The following is a 26,352-nucleotide window of genomic DNA, read 5'->3' as shown; positions in this document are numbered from 1 at the left end:
TCTCTATGTGGGACAAGAAGCTACAGTTAGAACTGGATATGGAACAACTGATTGGTTCAAAATTGGGAAAGGAGTACGACAAGGTTGTATATTGTCTCCCTGCTTATTTAACTTATATGCAGAATTCATCATGCGAAAGGCTGGACTAGATGAATCCCAAGCCGGAATTAAGATTGCCGGAAGAAATATCAACAACCTCAGATATGCAGATGACACAACCTTGATGGCAGAAAGCGAGGAGGAATTAAAGAACCTTTTAATGAGGGTGAAAGAGGAGAGCGCAAAATATGGTCTGAAGCTCAACATCAAAAAAACCAAGATCATGGCCACTGGTCCCATCACCTCCTGGCAAATAGAAGGGGAAGAAATGGAGGCAGTGAGAGATTTTACTTTCTTGGGCTCCTTGATCACTGCAGATGGTGACAGCAGTCACGAAATTAAAAGACGCCTGCTTCTTGGGAGAAAAGCAATGACAAACCTAGACAGCATCTTAAAAAGCAGAGACATCACTTTGCCGACAAAGGTCCGTATAGTTAAAGCTATGGTTTTCCCAGTAGTGATGTATGGAAGTGAGAGCTGGACCATAAAGAAGGCTGATCGTCGAAGAATTGATGCTTTTGAATTATGGTGCTGGAGGAGACTCTTGAGAGTCCCGTGGACTGCAAGAAGATCAAACCTATCCATTCTTAAGGAAATCAGCCCTGAGTGCTCCCTGGAAGGACAGATCGTGAAGCTGAGGCTCCAATACTTTGGCCACCTCATGAGAAGAGAAGAATCCTTGGAAAAGACCCTGATGTTGGGAAAGATTGAGGGCACTAGGAGAAGGGGACGACAGAGGACGAGATGGTTGGACAGTGTTCTCGAAGCTACGAACATGAGTTTGACCAAACTGCGGGAGGCAGTGCAAGACAGGAGTGCCTGGCGTGCTATGGTCCATGGGGTCACGAAGAGTCGGACACGACTAAACGACTAGACAACAACAAATTATTATTATTATTATTATTATTAATTATTATTATTATTATTATTAAGCTTCAGCAGAGAGATGCCAGGTCATCCCCCTGTTTTGTAGCATTGGGCAGAAAACAAACAGGCTGAGTTCTTGGTGGGCCATTGTATGTGTCTGGCAGACTGTGTTTGGTTACATGTACAGGCCTGCAACAAATCATGGGAACACAGTGTTAGATGCAGTGGACTTCCGCAGTCTTTGGTGAAACTGCCAACTTTGAACCAAGCACTTTAATGTAAAAAAACCACACATTGCATAGGAGCACTTGACAAACTAGCTAGCTAATGTTTGTCAGCATTTTTTTAACAGAGATCAGATTTTGAGCCTTGGGTTTGCATCAGGTTATTCATCTTAATTGCTGTTTATAGAAGAGTGTCTGGAATGTATGGATATGTATGACAATGCCCTTAACCCTCTTCACACCTAAATATAAAAACATATTCATTGCCAAAGGAGAACGGGGTGGGACACACCCTTCCAGTGCACTGTGTAAACAACTGCTCTTTCAAGTAGCTAGAAAATGTCAACAGTTATATAAGTCATTGCTTCATTAGCTAATTTTTTAGCTATGCAGGAACTACATATTCAGGAGCACATAGGAGACATTGCCAAGGACAAGGACTGTATAATAGTTCAACTGAATCAGATTATGATTTTTCACAAATAAAAACCAAATGGTGGAAGTGATCAGTAAGTGCATTTTTTGCACAACTACATGAACTTAAGTCCTGGCTTGTGAAGTTATGTTGGCACTGAAGGAAATCTCCCTGTTTTCTGGTGTCTATCTCTGAAAAAATCACTGTTGCTGTTTTGTCCGTTCTCTCTCTCTGTCTGTCTCTTTTCTGGATGCCTTTTAAAAATTGTCCTAGTGTGAGTTGCTAGCATTTGTTGTTCTGTAGGTTTTAGCTTAGTCCCCTCAAGTATCTAGAGGCTTAGTATCTGGGTGGGTGAGCCTTAGTTTAGTGCCCCTGTAAGTACGGGTATATGCATGTATGAAGATATCAAAGCACGCTGCAGTGTGCAGCCTGACATTTCAACCCATTCCAGAGTGAGCTATATTTCAAACTGTCTAATATATTGTTAAGATCATTTATATTCTAGCATATCTGAAACCCATAGAACAAAAAAAACCCTTTTAGCATTTAAATCTGTAGAGGTTGATTCAGAGGGCAAGGGAAGAACCCATGGGTGGAAACTGTAGGGAAGCAGATTTGAGCTAAACATCAGGGGAAACTTCCTTATGGTAACAGCTGCTTGACACTGGAACAGATTTCCTCAGGAGAAGGTGAACACTCCTTTGCTGGAGGTATTTAAGCAGAATCTGGATAGCCATCTGCCAAGAGTGCTGTAATTGCACAGGTGGCACCGTGGTCTAAACCACTGAGCCTCTTGGGTTTACTGATCAGAAGGTCAGCAGTTCAAATCCCCACAACAGGGTGAGCTCCTTTTGCTTTGTCCCAGCTCCTGCCAACTTAGCAGTTCGAAAGCATGCCTATGCAAGCAGATAAATAGGTATCACTGCAGCGGGAAAGTAAACAGCATTTCCGTGCGCTCTGGTTTCCGTCGCGGTGTTCCGTTGTGCCAGAAGTGGTTTATTCATGCTGGCCACATGACCTGGAAAGCTGTCTGTGGACAAACACTGGTTCCCGCGGCCTCAAAGTGAGATGAGCGCCGTAACCCCATAGTCACCTTTGACTGGACTTAACTGTCCAAGGGTCCTTTACCTTTTTAATTGCAGCCTGCATTGTAGATTCTGCATTGAGCAGCTGGTTGGATTAGATGACCTCTGAGGTTCCTCCCAAACCTGTAAAATTGTAAAAAAATTCCTTCAGTAGCACCTTAAAGACCAACTAAGTTTATATTTTGGTATGAGCTTTCGTGTGCATGCACACTTCTTCAGATACACTAGAAACAGAAGTGTCGACACTTCTGTTTCTAGTGTATCTGAAGAAGTGTGCATGCACACGAAAGCTCATACCAAAATATAAACTTAGTTGGTCTTTAAGGTGCTACTGAAGGAATTTTTTTATTTTGCTTCGACTCAGACCAACACGGCTACCTACCTGTAACTGTAAAATTGTATTATTCATTTACTTTGACAGGATGTAGAAATGCAGCACACAATCGTTTCATGTCATGGGGTGTATGGGCTGGAGCTTGTGAAGTGGAATATTGGGATAAGAAAGAGGCATTGCAAGCACATCCCTATTTTCATCTATGAGTTTGAGCAGGCATCATGTCCAAACCTAAGCATTTACTTAGTAGTGTACCAAATTTTGGGTTATTGCCAATCTGCAGCAAATCAATATATCTGAATAACATGAAAGTATTTGCTGCTCATTACTGTGAGGTGATGAATACAGGTTCACAAGCTAACTCTTTAGTGCTAAATATATTTAGATTTTTTTTTATTTCAACAGGATTTCATTTCAGGTGCATATGTGTAACCCAGTGCTCTATGAGCGTGTGAAGCCAGATCACTTCCTTTGAAAGAATCCCATTGATTTAGGATTTTAGGATTATGGCCATTGCTGTAAAGCAATTCCCAATTTATCTCTCCAGCCTGCACAATTATAACTTCTAGTGTAAAAAAAAAAGTACATTGAAACTTAGACCCTGCCTTTACCTCAGAAAATGAAGAATGTCGGTTATTACTTAATTCATTCATTCCTTAAAAGTATTATTGTTCTTTACTTATTTTCCATGTCTACACTGTGCCTTCCATGGCTCAAGGTGGTTATTTATAAGAGGAAACTGGCTTGGATTTCCTGTTAATATCCATTCAGCTACACATTCCTGTGTGTGTCTATTTCTATGTACACTTTTGTCCTAGCTTTTTTATATCGCTTCAAGAATTTCATCCACTCCAACAATATTCTCAGTAGTAGAAGAGAATGTATTTTAAAGTGTTGGCTTTTTAAACAAAGGTTATTGTGAAAAGTTCCACCACAGAACACTTCCCATATTTCTTTTAGTGTAGCAAAATATAAACTCACTCTAAAGGCTCATCCGGGAAAATGTTAACCATCCCAAACCTTCCAAATATTCAAGTCACCTCCCCAAACCTTCAAATTTATCTCTTTCCTCCCCTTGCCAATTTCCCATGATGTTCACTGCTTGAAAATGTGCCATGTAGCTCCTAGGAACAGAGAACTCTGAAGGCTTTGGTAGCCCAGGAATGAGAGTTTGGCTCTCTCTCTTCAGTCCTCCCTAGATTGATGGTACATTTCTTGAAACAATAAGGGCCAGAAGTTTACTGGATGCATACCATGAGATATAGATATATGTACCATGAGTTAGAGAACCCAGAGCATCTATATGCTTTTGTGTGTGCATGCTCTTCAGGTAGGTGTGCTGGAAGGACGCATTTCATCACTAAAAACCCTATATCAGAATGTTTTGCTATTTAAAAAGTAAATATATTTCTTTTGTTAGGAATATAGGAAGCTGCCTTATACTGAGACTACTGGTGCATTTAACTGAGTATTTGCATTGACTGGCAGTGACTTTCTAGGGTTTTAGCCAGGGGTTCTCCCAACCGTATCTGAAGATGCCAGGGATTGAACCTGGCACCTTTCACATATAAAGAATGTGATGTACCAGTGAGCCTCAGCACTTCACCTTGTTCGTCACCCAAAATAAATAATACACACATGCATACACATGCATAAGCAGAAAGAACTTATGCCTGGACACTGTGTGAAGGACAAAATTTCATATTTCGAGGCATGTCAATCTGAAGAACCACTTGACCTTGCAAGGGGTCTTTGCAGGGACAGAGGAACCAGGTGTGAGCAGAACACCAATGCACACCATTTCACTTCAGTTCCTAGCCATGTTCTTCTATAAAACCAACTAAATAAATACATTTTTAAAAATGCCTTTTGGCTTTTCCTCTGCTTTTGGTTGTTTCATGTGCTTAAGTTGAATAGATCTAGTGTTGCGTCGTACTTTAACAAAAGGGAGCATTATTGGGGTTCTCAAATGATCTCGGCGGTTTGTTTTAAGCCTTTCTGCAAGAAATAGCGACGGATTAACACCAGCTGTTTTGAAAGATTATATTTTCTATTATTAGTGTTAGTAAATAACATTAATGATCTCGCTGCTATTTTTGAAGCTGTAGTTAACCGAAACGGAAGCATTACCAGGGCATTTTCTTTAAAGCGAATTCATGAAGCTCAATAGGAAATAATATGATCTTGAGAAGAAATGTTCCAAAACCAACATTTTTCACAGTAGACACATGCTGATATTTTCTCCTTCCTAGTAAGAATTTATTTTTACTCTAAATGATCACAGTTAGAGGAAAACATTGAAGAAAGATCTGTATATTTTATCAGGTGCCTGGAAATGTCAAACTGACCAGTGTTGGCGTCTGAGTGAGTCAGTTGTATTTATTTATTAAATTTCTGTACTTATCCACAGAAAAGCTTTCTGAGCAGTTTTACAAGAAGGAGCTGCAGATCACTGGCAGAGCATCTGCTTTGCACACAAAAGATTTACATATGGACTGGGCGAGCTGCAGCCCAGGACCACATAGTCTAGGAGGGCCTCAGTCTCTTGCTAATTTGTTTTTTTTTCCTTCAAAAAGGAAGGTTTTACTATCTAGAATTCTAGGCCCAGTTGCCTATGCATGTCATGCATACTGGTCATGCATACCGGTGAAAGTATGGCTGAGCTGATCCTGAACTACTTCAGTGAACTTTGAAATAGATTTCAGTGATGCTTTTGAATTATGGTGCTGGAGGAGACACTTGAGAGTCCCATGGACTGCAAGAAGATCAAACCTATCCATTCTTAAGGAAATTAGCCCCGAGTGCTCACTGGAAGGACAGATCCTGAAGCTGAGGCTCCAATACTTTGGCCACCTCATGAGAAGAGAAGACTCCCTGGAAAAGACCCTGATGCTGGGAAAGATTGAGGGCACTAGGAGAAGGGGACAACGTGGGCAGTGTTCTCGAAGCTACGAACATGAGTTTGACCAAGCTGCAGGAGGCAGTGGGAAATAGAAGTGCCTGGCATGCTCTGGTCCATGGGGTCACGAAGAGTCGGACACGAATAAACGACTAAACAACAACAAAATGTAGAGGACAATCATATGACAATGCAGCCAATATGGCTGGAAAGTATAAAGGCATTCAGCAAAAAGTTCTGGAAAGGAACAAGTTTGCAAAGTTTATTCCATGTGTTGGATATTCCCTAAATCTAGTTGGATGAACTGCAGTTGATTCATGCCTGGATGCAATGAGTTTATTTATTGCCAGAATTAACTATCTTTATTGTTTTTTCTCTGCTTCTACAAAAAGATGAGCAGTGCTAAAAAAATTCTTGTCTCTTGAGTCAAAGGTTCCTAAACATTAATCAGACACAAAATTATGAAATCAATATCACAATATGGACTTCAAACCGGTTTGGAACAATGTATTAATATATCACCCAGCCCTAATCTAAACTAGTGCTTTTAATTACAGATGTCACCAGAACCTGTATATCCATGCTTAGGATATGAGCTTCAGGGTCTTAGAATGCTTTTCTCAAGAAAGCAGCATTAAAAAACCCAAACTCTTATCCAGCTTGGATTTTAAATCCAAGCTAAAGAGGAATTCACTTTTTCTAAAATGGCCCCAGATTTCTAGCATACCATGTTAGTTTTTTCTTGTTGTTATCTTTCCTGAAGGAGAAGGATGTGTAGGTTCATATTTATGTACATATATGTATGTCATCAGACGCGGGTGGCACAGTGGGTTAAACCACTGAGCCTAGGGCTTGCTGATCAGAAGGTCAGCGGTTCGAATTCCCACAACGGGGTGAGCTCCCATTGCTTGGTCCCAGCTCCTGCCAACCTAGCAGTTCGAAAGCACGTCAAAGGGCAAGTAGATAAAGATACAGCGGGAAGGTAAAGTGCATTTCTGTGTGTTGCTCTGGTTCTCCAGAAGCAGCTTTGACATGCTGGCCACATGACCTGGAAGCTGTACGCCGGCTCCCTTGACCAATAAGGCCAAGAAGAGTGACCTGGAGTCGGTCACAACTGGACCTAATGCTCAGGGGTTCCTTTACCTTTACCTTTATGTATGTCATATTTTTTTGAAACTAGGCTCTCTTAGATATTTTGCTACTATGTTATTTTAATTTATTTTTTAATATTGGTTTTAATTAATTAACTACTAATTAGATTTCTATACCACACTTCATCTGAGGATCACAGGCCTGTTTACAATATAAAAACACAATAATACATACCATAGTAACAAACAAGAACAATTTCACCACCACCATCCCCAATTTAAAAGGCCATGGAGTGTTCAATTAGACAAAGGCCTGGGAGAAAACAAATGTCAATTGTTTTTGTTATATTGTTGTTTTGGTTTTTACACTGTAAACTGCACTAGAAATTGTATGTTGAAAGACAGTACAGAAATATCATGAACAGGTAAACAATCTCTGCCTTATTTGGATAGCGTTTTTGGCCCTCATCCAGCTCATTACTTATTCCAAACAACAATTCGGAGATTTCTCTTGCCTTGTGGGACTTGAGGAGAAGGAGAGGTAATTGAGTGTCATCAGCATGCTGATGATTCTGTACTCCAAATTCTTTGATGACCTCCCCAAGCACTTTCATGTACCCATAGGGGACGTTACAGAACCCTGCAGCACCCCACAGGAAAACTCCTGCAAGAAAGAACAGCAGCATCTTTTGAAACATACCCAAGCAGGATCACACCTCCTGCAAGGGAGTGCCGTTAACCTTGCAGTGTTTACATTCAGCAGTAATCAAGCATGCTCATTTTCTTTTCTTTTCTTTTGCTTTTTACAAGCTGAGATGTTTCAAGTGCAAAATAATTTTCAGCTATGTGTTCATTTCACAATGCAGATGTCATTCCCTACGTGTCACAGAACAAGAAAATATAGTTCTCAGGATGCACTTTGAGCTCTGTGTTAAGTTTAACTAGGCTTCCCATATGTCAGGAAAATTCCTGACATGTCCTAAAAATGGCATTGGGGATTTAGCCAGGAATGGCAGGGAAAATGCAGAAAAGAGCTCAACAACTTTGTGGGTGTCAGAAAGGAGACACACACTGCCAGAAAAGGGAGCCACCTCCCAGTGTTGCAGCACACTTTGGACTGCTGTAGCCTAGTTGCGCCCTTCTGACTCTATGCCCGGGACAATGGCATAGGGCCTCCATAAAGCAAAAATTGTCGATTGAACAGTCTCAAATGTAACTTCGCCTGAAGCAACTTGCACCAGTAAAATCTGTGGAAATCTTCTTACCTGTCCATGTAAGAAGCAGAAATGATTGTAATGTATGTTGCAATCAACCTGAAGCTCCTTCGTGTTGTCTCCCTTTGCTCTGCCCTCTTCCTACCTCTTCTGGTCCTGGGAGACCAGTGGGGAGGGGGAGCTGGTCACAGCAGGATGGGGAGACTCCCTGGCTTCTTCAGCAGCTTGTCTGATCTCTGCCTCTTGGCCCCCCTCCTCTCCAGACTTACTTCTGTCTCTGATTCTGGAATGCTGTCTGCCAAGCCTCTTCCTGCTCACTAAACCCTGTTACATCTTCAGCTTCCAACACCACCTCCTCCCAGTCTGCTCCCTCTTCTCCCTCTGACCACTCATTATCATCCCACCACTACTCCCCTGGTCCTGAGCCTTCCTCCTTTGGGGATTCCCCAGCTGGCTCCTCCCACCATTCCTCTGCATCCAGCCAGTCCATGACAAATACTCCTTGTTGTACTCTGCAACTGTACTCAGTCTTTAGTTCTTGAGAATGGGTTTTCTCTGCTTTATGAAATTCTCCCCTTGGGGAGGCATGTCTAGCACCAGCACAATGTTTTTAGCAGCAGGTGGAACATATTCACCAAGGCTTTGGGATCATGACTTTCTGCTTATCTTTTGCGTGTGGAGACCCTTTAGCCTGGCCTAGAAATAAATTCAGACTGGACTCAATTTTTGGTTTGGTTTTTGGCAGAATTTAGGCCACAACATTATTGATTACAAATCAAGTGAGAGGTTGCATAGGCTCTGGTTCGACTAGCTCCCTGCACCGATGCAGGCAGCGCTGACCCTGGGCACCAACCATAGGTCAGCCTTGGGACAGAGGCAAGCAGGGGTGTCTGCCATGCCTCCACCCAGATAAGCTCTGAACTCAGGCTCAGGTCACAACCCTGCTCGGGGAAGACCAACCATGAGTCCATGGATCTCTTCTTAAAGGAATACCCAACGCTAGGCATCCTGCCACCCCTATCCACAAGAACCAGAACCAATCAGCCAAGTGGGGAAAATTCCTGCTGTGCCCCTGTCCCAATGACAGGTGACACACGACGGCATAGCAAGGGAGAGGTGGGCGGGTGTTCCGAAGCACTGAAGCCCGGAAGAGAAGCTCAGGGCCACATGCAGCGATTAAGTAGTGGTCCCTCGAACTGCTTTGATTAGCATCCCGCTAGCCCAATTGCTCCTGGGTTCAAGGGCTCACCAATAGGGTGTTGTGGCTGCTCCAATGATCCCGCCCCAACACCAGGCCTGATTGTCGGGTCCCACCGCAATGTGTGCCCTCTGTTTAGGGAGGACCCGCTTTAGTAGGGAGGGGTGCAGTTGAATCATACACACCCACACCCACCCCTATATATATATATATATGATATTCAACTGCATCCCTCCCTACTAAAAGATAAGCAGAATGTGTGTGTGTGTGTGTGTGCGCGCGCACACACACACACACACACACACACACACAGATCTTATTTAAGGTTGTTTTAACCTTGTTTTTATCCTTGTTTTAATGTTCATCTTTCAAAGCTGCTTTTAGTTTCATTGCTTTTTAAAAATAAATATGACTAAATCTATATTTTTTAAAAATAGTAACAAGAGCTGCTAATTGTATTGCTAGATTTCCATTGAATTTATTTCTCAGTCCTTGTATTTAAGAAATTGGTCTCAGAACATTAACATGTACAGAGGTGGATCCTTTTGGTTTTCTTCCCTATTCTAAACGCATTTTCTTTATTGTTATGTACCCTTTTAATGATGATTATGATTTTCCTTCCAGATTTCATTTTTGGCCTCCGCTTACACAAGCCAACAACTCTCAGAGGAAAGGTGCTCTGCTTTGGGCTCCATCACTCACTATCTCTATCTTTGCCAGTTCAGCTGGATGCTTATTCAGGTTAGTAAGTATATTACTTTTCTCTTACACTCATCCAGCAGTTGCTTGGAGTGAGCTTTGGTAGACACTCCGCCCCAAAGCAGATAATAAATAAATTTGACTAAGGTAAATGAGACTAGGGCTCCATTTGCACTATACCTTTAAAGCAGTATTTTACTGCTTTAAACAGTTATGGCTTCCCCCAAGGAATCCTGGGAACTGTAGTTTCTTAAGGATGCTGAGGAGACCCCCCATTACCTTAACAGAGGCAACACTTGTTCCCTGGGATGGGAGATTGTTTGTTAAAACCACAGTTAAATTGATTGTTAAACTACAGTTCCCAGGATTGCTTGGGGGAAGCCATAACAGTTTAAAGTGGTATGATGGGGCCCGAGAAGTAAACTTTTAGAGGTTGTGGGCACTTTCCATTGTAGACTTAAATGAAATACACTGAAAAATTATACATAGCTACAAAATCTCTGAACACTGGAGAAGTTACTTTCTAATCATACTTTTGGTACATTTTAAAAATAATAGTAATAAATTGTCCACTTTCTTCATAGCTGTATGAATATATATTGTAATGAGATGCTGGATCTTTGTGACCTCTGACTAACCATTTAGAAGATTTCCCCATCCAGCATTAACTGTAGTTTATTAGCATTTATTATATACATCCTGCCTTTCAGAATACAAATCTTTCTAAGGTGTACTACAAGCAACATCAAAATTCATTAATAAAATCACAATAAACAATATTAAAACATAACAAGCCCATCACTATACTTCTTGAAATGGGGCTGGATGGCACTAGGGGAAAGAGGGAGAATACATGGGTTATGTGTCTCTTGTTTGCCGTATGAGATCTATATATAGCCTATAGACTTATTCTAGGAGAAACTGTTAAGGCTCACTCACCAAGAAAAGCCCCCTTTTAGGTCACATTTCTAGGACCTTGTAGCTATGCACATTCTTTCCAAATCCACATTTTTGAAGGAAATGTCATCATTTGACTCATTCATAATCCTGGGTGGGTAGCATGGATTGATTTTTTTTTTTCCAGACCAGCAGCATTGCTCACAAAGAAAAAGTGAAATCTTTGCTAACTGGTGCATACTCATCCATAATGAGTGGAACTAAAATGCATTACAGCCTACCATTCATTATAATTATACAGTTCCAGTGAGTCATAGAATTACTGCAAGAAATCCAAAAGGAGGAAATTAACTATCACCATAGAATAATTATGTTTATATAACTAAATTGATTAGTTCACATCATATACCATGAAACAATAAATCTAAATAAAACAGCTACATGATTTAGTGCCTTTGCGACTGGCTCTCAATCCAGCTTTCTTGTTGCTGTCCTTGTAGCTTTATTGAATGGCCTTGGGCATTCTTTGGCACTTTCTGTATCTGCCCTAGTTTGCTTTAAACTCTCCTCTTAGGTAACTAGGCTAAGTGGGTATTCAACTGTTTCTCTTTGCCCCTTCATCTTGCTGCAGGTTTTCCCGCAGGAATATATTAATTGCCTAATAGATAAAGTTTATGTTCATTCTGAGCACAACCCACTAATACGTGAATCACTTATCCTTTGGGTGCCACAGAGATTCCTTCTAGTTGTACTGTTTGTAGCTCTCTAGCTGCTGTTTGTTCCGATATATTTTGGAGCAAAATTGCAGTGGACCATCAGTTGCATGTTCTTTGGAGACTGACTGTACTTTTACCCATCTAAAACAACATTAGGATATGTTCAGATTGAAAAAAAATTATGTGTCTGCAGTCATAATCCTTCCATCCCCTTGTTTCACCAACCAATTGTCAGAGTTATGAGCATACACCTAGGTTACTGACTCCACCTGTTGTGAGGGTTTTAGGGTGGTTTTTTTTGGGGGGGGGGAGTATATAAACCTGGTAGTCTAGAACTCTGACCATATGTAAGATTAAGAGAATAGACAAATGAACTACATGCTTCATTCCTAGCCAGGGGTGCTATCCATCATTTTAGAGGCTGCAATGACCACTTCCTGTCAAAAAAGCAAAATGGAAGTTGCGCAAACCCCCACCTTCATCGCCACACATAACAACAGGAAATTGCACAAAATACCTACCACACAGTGAAAATATTGCAGAACCATTATGGACCTTTCACAAATGTCAGAAAAAGTGGTTTGATGATTCCATTATTCTGGAGTAGTGATGGAATGAAAACAACACCATGTGGGCGGATGCAGAAAAATATGGATTTTTTTTAAAAAAAATTGCTTTGGTGGCCACATAAGCAGCAAACTCTGAAGTAAGTGTTAAATCACACGAAACTGATATTTAAATTTGAGGTTTTAAGATTTATTAAAAGGCAATTGATTGAAAGGTGTCTTAGGAGAAGCTTCACTTTAAAGCAGAACTTTCAGTGTAGTATTCTTTCATAAAGCTTTACACAAAGAGCCAATCATTTCTCATTTACTCCCTGGGCACAATAGAAACTTCTGCCTGAGTTCTTTCATCCAGCAGCCAGGAAACTGACCGTACCTATTTGTCTCCATATGACTGGTTATTGTTACACCATAGCAACAGGAAAGGATTTGCTAAATTTAGACCTGCTGTTTGTATTTGATCTACTTAATTTTGGAGTACCAAACGATGAGAGACCTATAACTATCGAGGTAGACATGACACTAAGCAGGAAATGGCAAAAAAGCCAAGTTCACACCAAACTTTGCAGTGCCCAGTTGAGTCTGCGTATCGTTCATGCGATAAGAGATAGGAAAGTAGGTAACTATGGTTAAACAAATACAGAAAACAAGAGTTAGGACACACAGTACCAGTTCTTAGAAAACAATCTGTGTTGCATGACTAACAAGACTTGTTCTAAAAGATAGAATTGATGGGACCATGGTTTATTGACTAAACAAATTGGCATAAATAAATTCCAGGGTTCATCTGTCTAGAGCTGGAGCTTGGCCTAGTTTTTTATACAAGGCCATGGAGTGAGCTGCTTTCTGCCAAACATTTTGCTGGCTCTTTTAATGGCTCAAGAAGAAAATAGCATTGCATAGCAGAGAATCAGGGCAGAGAATAGAAAGCAGAGGATAAGGGAGTTATTAAAATAACAAATAAGCAAATAAGGATAGTGTGTGTGTGTGTGTGTGTGTGTGTAATATATCACCATATCCATTGTCTGCATACAACATTCACCCTCCCCGCCCCCTGATCTCCCATTTCTCAAAATGTGCAGACTTCTGAAGATACATGTGCTGTACAGGTTCTTAAATCTCATGTTACTTAGATATTTTAATAAATGCCACATTTGCAGGCATGAATCCTCCCTTTTAAACTGGTTTTTGTGTGTGTGTGTGTGTGTGTGTGTGTGTGTGTGTGTGTGTGTTATGGAAACTCCTCTCACCAACTGACAAATACTAGTTAGCATTTTTACCCAGAAAAGATTGCACAAGCAAGACTGACTCTTGCAGGCATTGATCCAGTTAGGCCCTAGCTTACATTCCAGGCTATATGTGTGATTGGAGAAACGGCTGCCATACTCCAGTTTCTCAAAGGCAGACATAATGGCTTGCATGCCATGGAAATAGTTGGCTAATTCTGCAAATCAAGTGATGAGGTGGGCAAAAGCACCCCTCCCAGACTATTGCTACAATTTAAACTTGTGCTGGGCTTTTCTTACACACTTTTGCATGTAACAGTTATAGATTCATAGAGTTGGAAGGGCCCTTGTAGGCTACCCTGTCAAGCTGTTTGCTCAGTGCTAGCAAACCCAAAGCTAGAACATCTCCAAACAAATAGCTTTTGCTCAAAAACCTTCAGCAAAGCAGACCCCACCTCCTCACTAGGTAATTGGTTCCATAGTTAAACTGTTAAGTTTCTCTTCATAGAATCGTAGAATGGTAGAGTTGGAATGGACCCCAAGGGCCATCCAGGCCAACCCCCAGCAATGCAGGAAACCCAGCTAAAGCATCTATGACAGACGGCCATCCAACCTCTGCTTAAAAACCTCACTGGAAGGAGAGTCTACAACATCCCAAGGCAGACTTTCCCACTGTTGAACAGCTCTTACTTGTCAGAAAGTTATTCCTGATGTTTAGTAGGAATCTCCTTTCTTGTCACTTGAAGCCATTGGTTCGAGTTCTACCCTCTGGAGCAGGATAAAACAAGCTTGTTCCCTCTTCCATGAGACAGCCCTTGAGATATTTGAAAATAGCTATCATATCTTCTCTCAGTCTCTTCTTTTCCAGGCTAAACATACCCAGCTCCCTTAACCATTCTTCCTCAGAAGGCTTGGTTTCCAGACCCTTGATCATCTACCAAGTGATCTAGGTGATTCCATGTTTAACGAAAAACTGTTCTCCTGCCATTTAAACCCATTTAGCCTAAACCTGCATCAGCAGAGAACAAGCTTTTGCCCTCACCTGTGCTTCAGGTGTTATTAAGAGTGCTATCACCTCCCTGCTCAATGTTCTCTCCCTGCTACCTTTCGCCGTCGGACTTGTTTTCTCTACCATCCCAACCTTCTTTGTTCCCTCCTCTGAACCCATTCCAGTTTGTCTACAACCTTCTTGAAGTGTGTCTTCCAGAACTGCACACTTTACTCCAGCTGAGTAACAACTGTTGCTTCAGCGAACACACTTGGCTCAGTTCCACACACCCCCTGCTGGGTGCCCCACCCTTAATAGCTTACAGGGAAACAGCAGAAGGACGTTTCCAGCTTGATTGGCAGATAGGACAAAACCACACACAGAGTCTACTCAGTTTCCCCACTGCAAAATGAACTGTTGCGTCTCATGACCTGGAGACAATGCTTTTATTAAGGCATGTCAAATGACATGAGTGCTGCTTCTTGTTACAGGCACATAGCACTACAGATTTTTTTTTTTATTTTTTTTTTGGTGTGTGATGATAATGATGCTTAATTTTTTGAATAGCCTTCTCCTTCCACATGCAGTTCCAAGGCGATTTACAAACATAGCCTTGAAAACATCTAAAATAATTTTTAAGACAGTACAAAAGCCACCTATTATAGGTTTAAAAACAAAACAAAGTGAACATCTGGATACCTTTTCATCCAGCTGGAAAAGCTTGTTGAAACAAAAATGTCTTCAGTTCTTGATTGACCTCCAGCATTTTGATTAGGGACAAAGCCTGATTGCTGCTGTCTGTAGGAAAACTACTTCTGCCATGAACCCCCAAGTTCAATTTCTTAGCACCTCTGCGAGGTGGATTTTATGAGATGGGAAGGTAGGGAAGATTTCCTCTCCCTGCTGCCCCTGCCTGCACTGTTGTGTCTATTAACTGTTTTAAAAGGAAATAAGGAGAGGGCAGAATGTGTTTGGGGTGTCTGGAGATGGAAGAGTGGCCTTCTGTTGGATTGGATTGAAAAAAAAAATCTTTTTCAGTTGGATAATTAATGTTTCTGAGGTGAGTTTTGGAGAGTTTGCCCTTAGTCTTTATGGTGAAATTTACCGTATATTATATTATATTATATTTATATTAAAGCTATTGAAATGGGATTTTACTAGGATGCTATTCATTTATTAATGAGAAGATTATGAGCTGTTTGTGGCTGGACACTATAATATTACAATATTTGGTGTCAACATTTGAAACTTGTACAAAATAGATTCTTTGCAGACAAATTTGTTGCCGTTTGTCTCTGTTTCTTTACCTCTTGTGTGCTGATTGAAAACTTGAATTGCCATCCCGAAAACCCTTAAATATATATTATTTGTTTCAGCATATTCAAAAATGTGGTTGAGCTTTTGCAGTAAACCAGTGCATATTTATGAGTATTTTATTTTGCACAATAATTAGTGGTTCATAGCAAACCTATTGATCCAGGACTCTCCATTATTCCCTAGGCTGTTAATTTCTGGTATGTCCTGGTGATGAATGATGAGCACACAGAAAGGCGCTATCTAATGTTTTTCCTTCTGGGTTGGGGTCTTCCGGCTTTTGTGGTGATTCTACTTTTAATCATCCTTCGAGGAATCTATCATCACAGCTTGTCGCAGATCTATGGCCTGGTCTACAGTGATCTGTAAGTATATATGAAAAAACCTGTCCTATAAACTATACACACTTAATGGGTTGTTTGTGTGCTTGCTGCTGACTTTTAAACTGTCCAGTGTGTTTAGCCAACTTTCATGAAACAAAAAGATTCAGGCAGGGCATGGGCTAAAATCCACAACTTTAAACAACATATTATGCCCCTCTCTACCAGACTACCACAATGTAAAGTTACTATGTAAAACCCAGGAAAGGGTTAGTGAGGTTAGTAATGCATAAACTTGCCTCGGTCTATTCCAACATTCATTCTCACTTTCTGCTCTTCTGCAAGTGGTTTGTTTTGCACGAGTCTTCCATCCACTTTGTCCTCTACTGAAATACCGTATTGGCCAGAATATAAGCTGCAACCGCAAATAAGCCGTATCTTTAAAATTCAAGGCTTATTTGTGGGTGTGGCCTGCCTCCCGGCTCTGCCGCCTAAACAGGGGCAGCCGGTGCTGGCGCTCAGCACCCTGCTCCCCAGCACTACCTTCCCAAACCCGTGCTGGGGGAGGCTTGGGAGCGGCTGCTTCTGCGGGAGGGAGCCACCCTGCTTTGCCAGTGGCCTTTCCCCCTTCGTTTTGACAGCTCGGGGGAGGCTTGGGAGTCGCGGGTGGGCGGCACACCATTGTCCCGCACCCCCAATGGCCCTCCTGTGCAGCTGTTTCAGCAGTGATACTGTAAGGTGGCAAATATAAGCCACACTTTAACTTTTCACAACCAGAATTTGGGGGCCAATACGGTACATGTATATATTTTCGGTACATGTATATATTTTCCATATAGTGCACAACAGGTCCACATATCAGTTGTCAACAGATACTTACAAATAATTTTCATTCTCTGTGTGTTCCCTTTGAAAGTTAATTAATTTCCTCAGGGGTGGCCCTGTTTAATACAGTCGTATCTTGGTTCTCAAACTTAATCCGTACCGGAAGTCCGTTCCAAAACCAAAGCATTCCAAAACCAAGACGTGCTTTCCCATAGAAAGTAATGCAAAATGTACCGTATTAATCTGTTCCAGACTTTTAAAAACAACCGCTAAAACAGCAATTTAACATGAATTTTATTATCTAACAGGACCATTGATCCATAAAATGAAAGCAATAAAAAATGTACTGCAGGCACACAATCAATCAATTAGTAGCTGAACTGGGTTCCACAAAATCCAGTCACAAAGACAAAACAAAAGAGAGCCACAAAAACAAAAATGCAAAATAAATAGCAAAAACAGACAGACCTCAGCATAACACCCAAAATGGCACTCAAATCGGAAGTGTAACAGTCAAAATGGAGCACATTTGGCTTCTGAAAAAAGTTCGCTTACTTCTGGGTTTGCAGTGTTTGGGTACCAAGTTGTTTGAGTACCAAGGCGTTTGAGAACCAAGGTACCACTGTATATTGCAGCAAAACTAACAAAAATATTTTGCAAAGTTAATGAAGTTGCTAATAGTGCATCACAAAGCTATCTGTGGCCGAAGTTGTAATCATCTTTACTCATATGTAAGTCCCACCAAATTTTCTCTCAGATAAGTGGGTCTAAGAAAGCAGCCCTTATTGTTAACTTGATTTTACAATTCAGTATATACTTGTCATCCTGTCTCCATTCTGTCAGTCAGGTGTCAGGGAGGGACAGTTTTAATATTTTACTCTTTGTGACATAGGTCAGCCTTTCCTAACCTTGATTCTCCAAAAGAATGCCAGCAGGTTCTTGTATTGTAACAGGAATTACAGTGTTTACTCTGCAGCAGTGTGTCTTCTGGGCTTGTTTAGCAAGAGGAACACAAGTGAGCAAGCTGAATTATCATAACCTCATCTCAGAATAGTAAGATATTTTAGGTTGGGGTGGGGAGGGAGGGAGTCCTACTTGCAAAGAAACAGTTAGGAGCTCTTTTAAGGCTCCTGATTGTTCATTTGTAGCCATATCTACACACACCTGCCCTGCACCTGATGACAGATGTGGGGCAGGAAAGCATGGTTTGTTGGGAATGGCCTGGAAGGCCAAATTTGGACCTGTGCCAGGCCTTATTAGGCATGTGGGCTAGACATTTCCCATCACTGTTTTAGAATAATACCAACAGCTTTGCAATATTCTCCAATAAAAACATTTAATGCCATACTTAAACTGCACTGGGTACTTAGAAATGCATATCCCCTGACTCTCGCTATTTGCAAAACTATATGCCCCAGTTGTTGCACTATAAAAAGCATACACTGATATAAACGGCATTAATTAGGTCTATTTTTAAATGCATTTTCCATTTTTCTATTTACACATCATACCTTTTCCATCATACAAAATTTCTTTACAGACTTCCTAATCCAACACTCTGTGGCATTCTAGATAAACCTTACTTTCCTGCATATCTGTTAATTTCCCCACACTATTTTTCTCCTTTCATTTCCTTCATTGTTGTTACCTGTTGCTCATGAAATTACCCCTACTTGTAGGTTAGTATCAGTATCATAACTTTTTAAATATTCTCCAAGGCTTTCCCTTGGAAATAATAATAATAATAATAATAATAATAATAATAATAATAATAATAATAATAATATATTTATACCCCGCCCATCTGGTTGGGTTTCCCCAGCCACTTGGGCAGCTTCCAACAAAATATTAAAATACAATGGTCTGTTAAACATTAAAAGCTTCCCTAAAGAGGGCTGCCTTCAGATGTCTTCTAAAAGTCTGGTAGATGTTTTTCTCTTTGACATCTGGTGGGAGGGCGTTCCTCAGGGCAGGTGCCACTCTGCCTGCTTCCCTGTAACTTGGCTTCTCGCAGCGAGGGAACAGCCAGAAGGCCCTCGGCGCTGGACCTCAGTGTCCGCACAGAACGGTGGGGGTGGAGACACTCCTTCAGGTATACAGGACCTGTAAGAGAGAGGGCTTGCAGAGAGCAGCCCACTCTGCTTACTTCCATCAGATGGGAGAACAGCAGCAAGTCTGGGAGGGAAAACCAGGAACAGGAAGGGTTAAGAATGGTCCAGGGCTCTGCAGAGTCCTGAAGGCTCAGCTCCAGGCTGGGAGAAGGGAAGCAGGGGTGGAGCTAGCTTCAGCAGGGGCTGGAAAGGAGGGAGAAGTAGAACGGCACCTCAGGAGCCTGTTTTGGGACCACGGAGGACCCATAGAGCAAGGAGGAGGGGCGTTTGGATGCCCAGTCTTAAAAGGGGGGTCAGAGCCCACGAGACGCCATTGTGGGCTTCTGCCCCATGCAGAGCAGACATGATTTGAGACATCTCACCACTGTATATAGCATGCACAATAAAACTCTGAAAATCCAGAGGATGTGTGGAGTGCTTACTCGGGAGTAGCCAACACCCCATCTGTGACAGGACCGAAGCCATTTAGGGCTTTAAAGGTCAGCACCAACACATTGAATTGTGCTCAGAAACGTACTGGGAGCCAATGTAGATCTTTCAAGACCGGTGTTATGTGGTCTCAACGCCTGCTCCCAGTCACCTACCACATTCTGGATTAGTTGTAGTTTCCTAGTCACCTTCAAAGGCAGCCCCACATAGAGGGCATTGCAGTAATCCAAGCGAGAAACAGCTAGAGCATGCACCACTCTGGTGAGACAGTCCACGGGCAGATAGGGTCTCAGCCTGTGTACTAGATGGAGCTGGTAAACAGCTACCCTGGACACAGAATTGAGCTGTGCCTCCATGGACAGCTGTGAGTCCAAAATGACTCCCAGGCTGCGCATGTGGTCCCTCAGGGGCACAGTTACCCCATTCAGGACCAGGGAGTCCTCCACACCTGCCCGCCGTCTGTCTTGTCAGGATTCAACCTCAGTGTGTATAGCCATTGTTCTTTTCTTGGGATCCCTCTTTCTTTGCAGTTTCTAGAATCCACTATTCTGGCCACTGCTGTTGCATGAAGAAATAGGTTGTGTATCTTCTTTGGTATCTCATACCCAGTTATAGCCAATAAGAAGGCTTCAGGATTTCTGGGGAATGTAAACTTGAAAATCTTTTTTAGCTTATTTTAGACCATCTCCCAATAATCTTTGGCATGTTTACAGAACCACTATATATGTATAAAAGATCCCTCCACCTCTGAACACTTCCAGCACAATTTGGACCCTCTCTTATACATTTTCACAAGTTAACTTAATAAAACCACAAACAGTCTGTTAAGCTGGGACTTGAAACTAAGCAAATGGGTCATTTAAAAGGGAAGCCCTTTTTTACTCGACAAGGAAGCCCCCTGGGAAAACTTGAAAACAGTTCGCCACAATGACATTTCATGTTAGACATTTTAAGCTTGCAGCCATCTCTGTTTACTGTAAGCAAGTAGAGGTTTACTGTAAGCCAGCAAACATTGTTCATGTTCAACCAACAAACATGTAAGATAGCTACTCTCACATGTTGTCTGAAAAGTATTATTATGTTGCAGATTAGTTATTTATCTCCGGATGTAGTCATATTAGACTACTCCCTTTTCATGGAAAACAGTCTTAAAACCAAAAGAAGAGCTCTGCTGGATCAGGCCAAAGGCTGATCTGGTGCCGCATCCTGTTCTCACAGTAGTCAATGACATGTCTATGAGAAGCCCACAATCAGGACTTGAATGCACCCTTCAAGTTTTAAGCAAGCTTTAAATACCCATCCGTTCCAGCTTCTTTTTTATTGATGGTTTTATGATTCTGATGTTGAAATTTTTTAAACCTTCCAGCTGAGCTATAATAATAAGACTTTATTTGCTGCCATTCTGGTGTGTTTTTAAATACTGTAGCTGTTTTGATTTTATTCTTTCTATTTTTTATTATTGTTCTGTAATGTAGATTTTGTAAGTCCCTTGTCAGGGCATTTTCCCGGAAAAGCAACCTAAAAATACTTAGATAAGTAAATAAAATGATCTGTTGAATATCTTCCCACCTTGCTGCCTGACACATGCAGGCGGTGTTCAGCCTGGTGTTAGAAATCTCTAGATTTTCTGTCCTGGGGGACTTCAGCATCCATGCCAAAGCCTCACTTTGGCTGGAGTGACTCAAAGCATCATGGGCACCATGAAAGCTATGCATAGTTGTTTTAAAAGTATGTTTAATGTATAAACATTGTTATGGCCCAATATATTTAACTGGGGTGGTATTCAACTAGTTATACTCAGAGTGGACCTATTGAAATCAATGGTTATGTTCTTTAATTCCAATGGATCCACTCTGCATAAAACTTACCTGAATACTACCCCTGGGAATACTACAAGGGAAGAGAGGGAACAATTCTGCACTGGACAAAGTGACAGCATTTATGGACGAGGGAAATGTCTAAAACTGGTACCTTGTGATAAAGAGACATGTGGGACCTCCTAACTTTAGGAGTGCTTGCGCTTTTGCATGCAGAATATCTCCATGTCAATCTGGCATTTCCAGGTATATGACTATAAAAGACTCCTGTGTGGGATGCTGCCAGCCAGTGCAGGAAATACTGAGCTGGATGAACCAATGGTGTCTCAAAATGCAACATGCTTCCCCATGCAGTCCCCTCATTCTTGAAGATTAAGCAGTTGGGAATATGCTGGAGTGCAGATGGCAGAAGACTTGGGTCAAATCCAACCAAACATGGCTTAGAGCCTGTTTGAGAACATGCTCTGTGGCGGTATTGGCAGCAAAGAAATCTTATTTCACTGCCAGCATTGCATCTGCAGAATGCTATCTGGCAATTTTGTTCCAGTTTGTTAGGAGAACTGCATAGCCTTCTATTAATAACCTGCAAAACTATCAAAGGTGTGCTGGGACTTATTTGTGAAGCATTTTAAGGATTTTCAGTTGCTTCCATCTGCTGAGATGCCATATTGCAGGGTTTGCCAGCATTTTGGAACCGGTGGGCACACTTTGAAATCTGGGCAGCAGGTACACTTTGTCCTGCCCCTTACCTTGTGCTGAATAGAGCTTACATGGATACAACCTAGAAAACTTCCATCTTTACATCTATTGTAATGTGCCACCATTGATGGAGTTGCTGCCTCAATCCGTTTTGCACTGGCTGCAAAAAAAGGAGCACAGAGTGTGAGACAGGTGTAGGGCGCAAAAACAGAAATGTTTTCAGGGTATTTGCAAGGATGCAATGAAACTTTACTGCCCAAAGATAGAGGTGAAGAAAATGAGGGTCTGGGCAGCTGAAGTACAGAAACGGAGGAAATTCTACCCTAATATAATTTGTGTGCATACTGTCCCTGACATTCCCTGTCTTTTAAGTGCTTTTTAAACACATGCACCTAATGAATGGGATTAAGTGTCACACAATTGCAACTTGCCAGAAGAAACCATTCTCTCTCTCTCCTTCTCCTGCACACTGTTGGAGTTCTCTCAATCCCATGAAACCCAATTTGGGGGGCAAGTGGAGAGGTGAGGGGGGAAAGGCCTGTTGTAGAAGCCCTCGTATACAGGGCTTGTGCTAACTTGATTAGTTAGGTGAATCCAGTCGCCCAACCCATTTTTCAAACTGCATGTTACCAGCTTTCTGACTGTTATCTTGTCGCCAACTGCACACTAAAAAATGCACAACCCCGATGGGTTTTTTTGTGTCGGTAACAAGAAGAACATTAAAGTGGGTGATAATGTCTCAGTCACGACTCAAATTGTTAAGACTTTAATTAGATAAAGGCAACAGCTTGAACTTCAAAAAGCAGCTTTCAGTCATTTTGAAAGGCCCCACTTGTGTGACATTTTAAGTGATGGGCACTTACTTGATTAACCTGTGTGTTCATCAGTTGTCAATCAGAGGGTCACACCCGTGCATGTTCTTTCAGGCACTATCCCAAAATAGAAATCCTTTAACATAAAAGCCATCCTGTAACATATATAGAGAGAGTCAATATTTTATTCAACCTCCAATTACAGAAGTTTAGAGACATCAATGAAATTAGCAAGCAATATCCCACCCCCACCCCACCCTGGTGCATTAAGGGGATTCATTGTGAAGGCCTAAGGTATAATCCATAGAACACTGTTTATCCGATTTAAAAGTGAAATATGTAAGATCTGTTGCTTCCACATTTTTTTCCTTTAAATTGCTGTTGGAGCAACTCAACTGGTACTCACCATGTCAAGGGACTATGAGCTGAAAATGAGTATCTGCTCCCCTGGGGCTCCGGGGTAGGGAGGCAGAGGTTGCCACATGGTGTGACCTCAGCTGGAAAGAGAGAATCACCAACTTCTTGCATGGTCAGGGGAGGGGATGACTGCTTGGAGCTGCCCTCCACCTGTTCATGCTGGACCCTCTATATGGGTGGGCCTTGCCTGCAATCCAATTGGGGCATGGGCATGGGGTGTGTGTGTGCCCTGCTCACCCTTAGGGTTGCCAGACTCAATAGAGGACAGGACTTCTGTGCCTTTAATTGCCCTGCTCTCTTTTGAGTCTGGAAACCTTAAAGAGAAACCAGCAGACCCTTTGCTTGGAAATTAAACAAAGGGTCTGCTGGTTTCTCTTTAAGGTTTCCAGACTCAAAAGAGAGCAGGGCAATTAAAGGCACAGAAGTCCTGTCCTCTATTGAGTCTGGCAACCCTACTCAACCCTGGTGTATTTAGGAGGGTGACCTGGAGCAGGCTGCCCTCTTGGTTGACCTATGGCAGATTTACCACCCACCCCAGACTATTAGGGGCCTGCTCAGTGGGGAAATGGGCAAGTTGGCATAAGGACCTGGTTATGGTTAATCGGTTGCCATATTCATGGCCAATGAGGAATCTTCTCCTGCATATGCTAAGGTGAAATGTGCATAGAACTGCATATATTTTTGAAACATAACATACAAAAATGCATTTTAGCTTTGCACAATGACAAGGTTGATCTATGCAACATGAGGATGGTCTCCACATGCTTAATCTATGCATGGGGGTGGTCATTTGTTTGTAAAGGGCTCTCATTTCATATCATATCATTTCATATCAATCAGTGAGCACTTCGTGAAGAGCACTGCTTAAGTCTTTTGTGCATATGATTATAAAGCTGCTGGCTTCGAGTGCCCAGTCTCAAAATGCACATGTAGAATCCCATTTAGTATTCCAACCCAGAGAAGGACTTCTGGGGGAAATGGTGCCCAGTAGTCTAGCTGAGCATTACCAGCTGCACAAATTTGTACAATGAAGCAGTTACTTGCAAATTATAGTGACATCAGAAGGGGTACTGTGACACTGCTAATAGCACTTTAAAATGTTTTCTGCTTTCTCCCTTCAAAGAAAACCCTCAAGGAAGCTAAAAATATATATAAAAGCCAACATAAAGACATATAACGCCATCACTGAAACAACTATATCTATATCCAGAATTGGCCATGATGTGCCAGCACAACAAATTGTTCATCACTATGACCAGGTGTGGCAAAACACCAGAGCACAACTGTGTTAGGTAGCACAGAAACTAAAGAAGTGGAGGAAAAAAGTGATTTACATGCCTTTCTAAAGGACTTTTAGTTACTATAGTTATGCTGGCAGACATTTACTTTTCTGCAGTAAGCAGGTGCAATGGAAATGCAGCCAACAGGCTGCAGAGCAGAGTTCCTCTACCCCATTGTCTTGTATAAGTGCTGGTACCATAGTGCCGACTATTAGGTCCAGTTGCGGATGACTCTGGGGTTGCGACGCTCATCTTGCTTTACTGGCCAAGGAAATCGGCGTTTGTGCACAGACAGCTGGTCATGTGGCCAGCATGACTAAGCCGCTTCTGGCGAACCAGAGCAACACACGGAAACGCTGTTTACCTTCCCGCCGGAGCGGTACCTACTTGCACTTGACGTGCTTTTGAACTGCTAGGTGGGCAGGAGCAGGGACCGAACAATGGGAGCTCACCCCGTCGCGGGGATTCGAACCGCCGACCTTCTGATCGGCCTTCTGATCGGTGGTTTAGACCACAGCACCACCCGGGGAGCTCACCCCGTCGCGGGGATTCAAACCGCCGACCTTCTGATCGACCTTCGGATCGGTGGTTTAGACCACAGCACCACCCGCATCCCATAGTGCTGGAGATAAAGGTAAAGGGACCCCTGACCATTAGGTCCAGTCGCTGACATCTCTGGGGTTGCAGTGCTCATCTCGCTTTATTGGCCGAGGGAGCTGGCGTACAGCTTCCAGGTCATGTGGCCAGCATGACTAAGCCTCTTCTGGCAAACCAGAGCAGCACACGGAAACACCTTTTACCTTCCCGTCAGAGCGGTACCTATTTATCTACTTGCACTTTGATGTGCTTTCGAACTGCTAGGTGGGCAGGAGCTGGGACCGAACAACGGGCGCTCATCCTGTCGCGGGGATTTGACCTTCTGATCAGCAAGCCCTAGGCTCTGTGGTTTAACCCACCGCACCACCCGAGCTTTAGATACATTGATGCTATTCTGTAAGACACTGTTGCTAAGTACTACTTTCATTGTAGGCATAAGTCCTTCGTTCATTGCGAGCATGGGGCTACAGTGAAAAAAACAATCATGTAGTATTTCTCCTGAGAGCTTTTTATAACTTTGCAAATATTTACCACCATCAAGGCAAGGAGGGAAAAGAGGAACCTCCCTTCCTTTATAAAAAAAAACCCCAGGCAATAATCAGTGAGTTGTGCCTCAAAAATGTTTAAAATAGAAATGCTACCTTGTTACAGAAATACTATGTTGAAGTCTACATGAGGAAAGAAGTGTGTTTTTGCTGATTGAAACTGTGGCCATTTTTAGATTGCGAAGAAGAACAATTTAGCATTTAATTTTAGAACGGTTGCAGCATACAGTATTTCTGGATGAGTGGAACACCCATGCATGATGCAATGATTCCATATCTGGCAAAGCTTCCTGCAAGCAAATCCTAGGTACTTGAGTGGGTGGACGTCTACACCTGCATTCATCTTAACTGACTTGGATGCAACTCTCAGTGCGTAAAGTGTTAGAAGTGGAGCTGGAAAAGATGTGCATTTAGCTGTGTGATCGCTGCACACACAAAGATGTTCAAATGTTAGATGGTATGTGGTGATTTTAACTTCCAGGGGGAGTTATTAGTCTGTTGCACCAAAAACAAGTCTTGTGACACCTTAAACACTGCCAAAGACTAGGTGTGATAGCAATATCGTACTCCTGGGACAGAAGACTATATACCTTTTTCTTTCTGCAAATGATTGTGTACCTTCCGCCACCCCCAGTGTATGCATGTTAAATCAGACAGATACTCAGAAATAT

The 26,352-nt window shown here is 42.1% G+C and overlaps 1 protein-coding gene across 1 annotated transcript in view; it reads left to right on the top strand.

The window, feature by feature from the left end:
- Positions 1-26,352, top strand: part of ADGRV1 (adhesion G protein-coupled receptor V1) — a 251,651-nt gene that overhangs the window by 169,109 nt on the left and 56,190 nt on the right. The window contains exons 84-85 of the mRNA XM_035100245.2: positions 10,051-10,167; positions 16,016-16,194. Coding sequence (XP_034956136.2) covers positions 10,051-10,167; positions 16,016-16,194 — 296 coding nt within the window. The remainder of the gene's footprint in view (positions 1-10,050; positions 10,168-16,015; positions 16,195-26,352) is intronic.

This window comes from Zootoca vivipara, chromosome 11, assembly GCF_963506605.1.
Source record: "Zootoca vivipara chromosome 11, rZooViv1.1, whole genome shotgun sequence".
NCBI classification, from domain to species: domain Eukaryota; kingdom Metazoa; phylum Chordata; class Lepidosauria; order Squamata; family Lacertidae; genus Zootoca; species Zootoca vivipara.
The sequence above is the reverse complement of the archived record's forward strand: the minus strand, read 5'-3'. Positions and strand labels throughout refer to the sequence as shown.